The following is a 6,551-nucleotide window of genomic DNA, read 5'->3' as shown; positions in this document are numbered from 1 at the left end:
CTCTTCTTCTCTTCTTCTCTCCTCTCTCTCCGTCCCTCCCTCCTCTCTCTCTCTCTCTCTCTCTCTCTCTCTCTCTTCCTCCTTTCGAATTGCAATCTGACGAGGCAAGCTCGTTTGTTGAGCTTGTAGCCTCAATATACTTCAGATATCGGCACGAAGAACTTCCTCGATCGTAATCAACGCATTTCCTGTGGACACGAGATGTTCCATTACTGAAAGAAAGATAGAAGGAAAGGCTGAAGAAGATGAAATGTGTATGCATGTTAAATATGTAACGAGAATAATGAAATTCAAGAAGAGAAGGAGATTATTATTGCGAAGAAAATCTCTCTTTCTCTTTCTCGTCGCTTGAAATTCACTAAGTTCTTATAAAAGTTTTCAGCAACTTTGGTCACAAAGTGTATCTTTTAACTCTATGACACAAATTTTGCTTTTCAACTATAAATAATGCTATGTGTAACATGAAAAGTCATAAACTTTTGCGTAGTTTTTAAATAAAATTGAGGATTAATTAAGAGGAGTCTTTTAAAAATACCAACTCTACTATTATTTTCTGAAATTCATTCTAGAATCGACCATTATAAATGCTAGTCGCGCAGATTGTAAGCAGAGATAATGCTCAAATGCGATATTTCAGCGAGAGGCGGTTTTTAAGTTACGACGTTTAAAGTTACACTGTCACCATTCTTGCTACGGAACTTTCAATCTACCTGTTGAATTTTAATGAAGTCATTCTTATCTCGTGAAATCTCTCTCTCTCTCTCCCTTCCCCCCCCCCTCGTTTTTACATATATATATATATATATTTCTCTGTGTTAAAATTTAATAGTACTCCATGTCTGTTTTAAAATTTAATAATATTATCACCACGAATCATGGTACGATCAGCTAGAAATCGTCACATTAGAAACATTTTTATTGCGGACAAGAGATTATTCCGTCTTGGTTCTCTTAACGATATTGATTTATTCCACTCAATTATTATACTTTCAATGTACTTTGTCATTTTCGCATTTGAAAATGATCAATGCGCCACCGGTATATCACACTCAATAAATACTGAGTTTTAAGCAGCTTTTGCGAGTAGAATAATTAAAATATTCGATTGCGTCAAGAAATAAAAAATTAAATACATGGATTATTTAAATATGTACGTATGAATATACATATTTCGATCAATTAAATTAGTCTCGGATATCGCATCTCTTTTCATCGATCGGATTCTCGGCAATTAAATACCATTTTACAATACATCATACGCTAAATTCATTTCAGTTCTATATTGCACAGGACGGTGTTTAAACAGCTTCGCGACAGTTAAACAACGTTCTACCTTGTTAACAATATTCATTAGCCCATAGTCCGCATTATCGGTCACGCGTACATAGTTGATGCCTCGTTTAATTAATACGCTTTCGTCGAAAAGTACATGCGATAATAAATATTGACGTAAACCCTGATACCACGTTGAGGTAAATAGCGGTACAACCGGATTAAATTATACAGATAGATGTTCTCTCACTCTCGGCATTTTCACGGCAAAAGTGTATGTTATATACATGTTAATTACATTTTATTATGTTAATTATAAAAATAATTACTTCGCGACTGATTTAATGCCCTAATCGAAGCTGTTAACAATATTTGCAATTGATTCGTCGTAAACGTTTTTCTACCCGCATAATTAGCTTCCGTTCAATTTGCTTGGAATATTAATTCAAGTGTAATTTTTCGTAAAGATTTACGGTATTGAGTTGGATATTCGTTTCGCAGCGTATAGGTCTTACAACTCTTCATTTAACATATCTTTCTTTTCACTCTTCTTGATCCTTCCGTTCTCTGAGAAAGATTATATCTTTAATATTTTCTACAAAAGCGCTCTTCTATTATCGCCTTCAATTTTGGTCGATATCGTCCTCTCGCCGCAGTGCGGATTACAAAGAATAATGAAACATCCAGAATAATGGAATAGAAAAAAAATGTTTTCCGGGCATATAAAGGGAACATTTTCTCTTTCATAATTCTTACAAAAGCTCAGGAATTTAGCTTTTTCCGGCGGTGTGAGCTATACATGAAACAGGAGAGATGTATTACGCGAGGGACCACCGACAACCAACCAGCCAGCTAGCGAGCGATGTATTCGATGAAAAAAATTCGTGCAAATTTTTCCCCTTTCAACGCGAACGTATGTCCGTACGTATATCGCGACAAGGAAATAATGGGGAGTTACGAGCTTACTCGCGTCAGCGGAGGCTCTCGAAAATTGTTTTTGCCTCTTTGCGTTACTGAGCCGATTTTTCATGGAAATGCGCCACTTTAAAGTTTGGGAGGCGTTATGAATGAACGCTCGTAAATGAGACGGCTGGGGATAGAACATAATACACCCTCATCCACGGTCGACCCACCCGCTTGACCCACATGCTTCTTTCCACAATGCAGAAAATGAATAGGCGCTAAAATCGGCGTCTAATAATAGTGAAATAATCAAGATAATAATCGAGAATTTCTCGATTAATTAACACACAACACACGTGGGTGGAGATCGCAAAAGTATATATACTTGTACTTACAGTCGTGTTGTGTCACGAGAAAATTGAATTTTTTACTAGATGGAACAATGCACTTGCTTACTTATAATGCACGTGCTATTCTCGACGCGACAAGTTCATCTCTTATCAGTGCCGGCGCCGTGGCGACTTAAAACCATCGTATAGAATTGTCTCATGCAGAAAAGATCAGCACCCAAGGGTTTACTATCCAGTTCGAGCGGTACTTGGCCATGTAAATTTCACGTACAGGCACTCAGTTGTGTAAAGAGGGCGAGGAGAAGAGAAGAGCGCGCATAAATAAAAGCGCTCTAAGCGAAATACGACGCTCGCATGAATAGCGAAGTCATCGGGAAGCTTAATCGTGCTGTTTTACACGAGAACGCTCGACAGTTTTAATGGCAGCGATACGATCCTCCTCGATCGTCCGTGTAATGAAATAATGTTGTAGATAATCAGATTTTCGCGAGTTATTAATGGCGACGACAGGCGTAAGACGACTTTGCGCGCGCATTAAGGACGCTATGAATATTAAGCGAGATTGCAAATCTTTATGAGATTCTGCAATTTCCGGCGCTTTGATGATTACTGGACGAGCGCTTGTCACCGCTGGAAAATCGTCGAATAATGACTTGATCGTCGAAGAGAAGCGCGATAAACGCGCGGTCGACTATTATACATGTTCGTAATCTTATATACATAATTAACCAGTTACCTTGCTAATGACGCAGCGATTCCTCGTAGAGCTTCAAAGAAATTTGTTCACGAAGATTGAAGGATTTGTTAAAAACGTGATTGGATTTACGCGAGAAGTGAACGAGATCGCGTAAACGATATGTGCAACGATGCTCGGTGCACGTTTGAAAAATCCGTCGCGACAATTTTATGCAAGACTTTGCAAACTTCGGAAACACCGAGGCACTCAATCCCTCAAGTTTCCCTTGTTCGTAAACTACCATATTTGGCGACACTTCCCGGCGGCGGTGCTGAGTTATTTATAAACTGTCTTCAGAAAATATTTCCTATATTTTTTAGCGTATCGCAAATCTCAGTATGAGGGAATGATGTTGGAAATGCTGCTTAATAGTTCTATCAAAAATATTCTTAAATATTTTTTTATCCGATATTTATAAGTAATACTTCAATACATAACACTGCGATAAGAAATCTTCTAAATTTTCTTACTCTTCTTTAATGGCAGATTGAATTCACATAAATTATAATTTTTTATTTTCGTTAGTGTTTTATGAAAAAAATTTTTTTACCACTATTTCTATTGTGCTTTGATTAATCGTTAAAAATAAAAATATATATATATATATAAAATAATTTAAAGCATCAATATATGCTGATTTTATCTAATTTCCACCTTATTGGTTTTTTCCTTTTTAGATCCGATTTCCTGGGCGAAAGCCGAAGAGAAACCGCAGAACTGCATTCACGAAGGAGTCTCGAGAAAACTTGGTGAAGAGTGGAAACAGAACGACTGTATTACTTGCGTCTGCAACGAGGATGGAATCGCGTCCTGCCAAACGACCATGTGCAAGTCCTGCGAGAACGCGATACCACCTGATCCGGGTGAATGTTGCCCTCACTGCCCACCGCCAACGAACAGCACCTTTGATCCTGACGAGTCTTGTAAGATGTCCCTGGATAACTGCAAGATGAAATGTTATCATGGCTTCCGAACGGATAAGGATAACTGCCCGATTTGCGAGTGCGCCGATGATTTGGTAAGAGATTTTATATTTTTATATATTTTATATATTTTTTTGGTATATAGATATTTTATGGATTAATTATAGATAATTTTGAACAGATTTAAGTGAAAGAAATATTTTGTTTTAAAATGCTTTTTATTTTTGTCTCTATTTTTAAATGTTTAAAGATGTTTTAGTTTTTAAATATTTTCAGTAAACATTATGTGTTTGGATTTAAAACATTAAAATTGAAATATCTTTTATTATTAAGCGTTTGTTTTGCAAAGATATTTTAAACGAAAATATTTTAAACGCTGCACTTTTACGGTACAATCTTAACTGATGTTATTAGATGTTATTAGATGTTATTTAATGTCGAAGATATTATAAAAATATATTATAATAAAAGTAGGAAACATATAGAAATATAAAATGCTATAAAGAGTTATGTTATTAAAATAATTATACGTTTTTACATTTGATCAACATTTTTAATTGATAAATCTAAATATGAAAATATACTTTTCGAATTAATAGTGCGTAGACATATAATATCCAAGATATGCAAACATAAAACCACGCAATCTAGAATACGATACGAAACAAGAACTGCTCTGGGTTGGCTGGCGATGATAATGCAATCTCTTACCCAGTATCTCCTCATTCACCACGAAACATTTCCTATCAACGTTAGCTAAATGCAACCATCCACAACAACGTCCGCCGCGTGCGGATTTTCAGTCGTGACCTAGCTAAGGTAGAGACAGTTTCTCTTATCTCTAAAACGTACCTGCAGCTGGAGAAGCTTTCTTCTCGGAATCATCACGCGCAAGACGAAGTTCGCGAATAAGAGGAATTCCGGCGGTTTCCTCTCAGCAATGCTGTCTCGGTTTCTATCTTGCAAACTGACGACTCTCGTCTTCTCCAGGAGGTCGACCTTGTACCGGACGTGCTACCGGAAGATTACAAAGTTTGCCCGGAACTGCCGCACTGTGGACTGAACTGCGATCTCGTCAAGGATGAGGACGGCTGTTCTGTGTGCGCTTGTCAGACGCCATCGCGTTATCCTTCGCCAAATGTCACCACTCCGGACACCGTGAACGATAAAAAAATCTGTCCTGAGGTCAAGTGCGACCTTCACTGCGAACTTGTTATGGACGAAAACGACTGCACCTTTTGCGAGTGCAAACCATCCAGCTGTCCGCCGCTTCTCGGATGCAGGAAGAGGTGTAGCTTCGGTTTCAAGACGAATAAACGCGGCTGTCCCGTGAGTACAACGCTCCCTTGTATTATTTTATACGCGGAATAAATGAAAATAAAACAATGAAGTGAATTAAAATTGAAATAATTGAAATACAAGAGTATAAGAACAAAAAGCTGCACATTTTGAAATATTGTATGACAATAAACAATACTGATGTATTTCTCCTCGCAGATATGCCGCTGTCGAGCTTCGTGCATGGACCATTTGAACGAGACGCATCCGGAGGGATCGACTTGGTACCCGAACAGCTGCAACACATGCACTTGCGAGCCTGGTGGACGACTTAATTGCAAAGAAACCATCTGCTCGGTGGCCTGCACTAATCCGTTGCCACCGAAACCAGGCACTTGTTGCCCCATATGTCCGATTACAGTGAGTTTTACATTCCCTTAACTCCCATACTTAATACTACACGATACTATCATTATATACATTTTAATGTTAAATATAACTGCTTTCTCTATTACATATTAGAAATATTTACGAACGCATGAATTTTGCTCGAATCGTGAAAAATGATCATTAATATCTATTGAAAGAAAGTAATCTAAGAAAGTAATCTAAGAATTATCATTATCACATTTGTTTCAGCCGATTAAGGAAAACGACATGATTAATCAAATTACCAGCCGTGGCTGGGGCACAGTTCCGATTACGTTAATCGTCGTACTCGCGCTACTGTGTCTGCTACTGATAATCCACATCGTGCGCAGCCGATTCCGCGGCCGTTTATCACCCTCGGAAGCCTCGTATGCATCGTATCCCCCTCAATATTACAAGTGTGTGCCCGTGTACGATACCCCGGTGCATCGGAACGAGAAGATCGTACCTTTGTAAAAGACTGTTATTGATTCCCAAAGAGAGCGCGTGTTTATCGTCGAGCAATATGCAAAAATAAATTTTCGATTCGCTAACTGTTTTATACACGATCGCCGACAAAATTTCTTGAAACTTACGTGACGATTGCGATTATGCGACGTCGCTAACTCTTAAATGAATCTTTTATTTGTAAATTCAGATTATTAATTATTTAGAGACGAA

At 37.9% G+C, this 6,551-nt stretch overlaps 1 protein-coding gene across 1 annotated transcript in view; it reads left to right on the top strand.

Moving 5' to 3' along the window:
- Positions 1 to 6,347, top strand: part of LOC105618897 (cysteine-rich motor neuron 1 protein-like) — a 179,723-nt gene extending 173,376 nt beyond the window's left edge. Inside the window, exons 5-8 of the mRNA XM_012200427.1 lie at positions 3,939 to 4,279; positions 5,175 to 5,513; positions 5,682 to 5,882; positions 6,102 to 6,347. Coding sequence (XP_012055817.1) covers positions 3,939 to 4,279; positions 5,175 to 5,513; positions 5,682 to 5,882; positions 6,102 to 6,347 — 1,127 coding nt within the window. The remainder of the gene's footprint in view (positions 1 to 3,938; positions 4,280 to 5,174; positions 5,514 to 5,681; positions 5,883 to 6,101) is intronic.
- The last annotated feature ends 204 nt before the right edge of the window (positions 6,348 to 6,551 follow it).

This window comes from Atta cephalotes, assembly GCF_000143395.1.
Source record: "Atta cephalotes unplaced genomic scaffold scaffold00018, whole genome shotgun sequence".
In the NCBI taxonomy this organism is placed as follows: domain Eukaryota; kingdom Metazoa; phylum Arthropoda; class Insecta; order Hymenoptera; family Formicidae; genus Atta; species Atta cephalotes.
The sequence above is the reverse complement of the archived record's forward strand: the minus strand, read 5'-3'. Positions and strand labels throughout refer to the sequence as shown.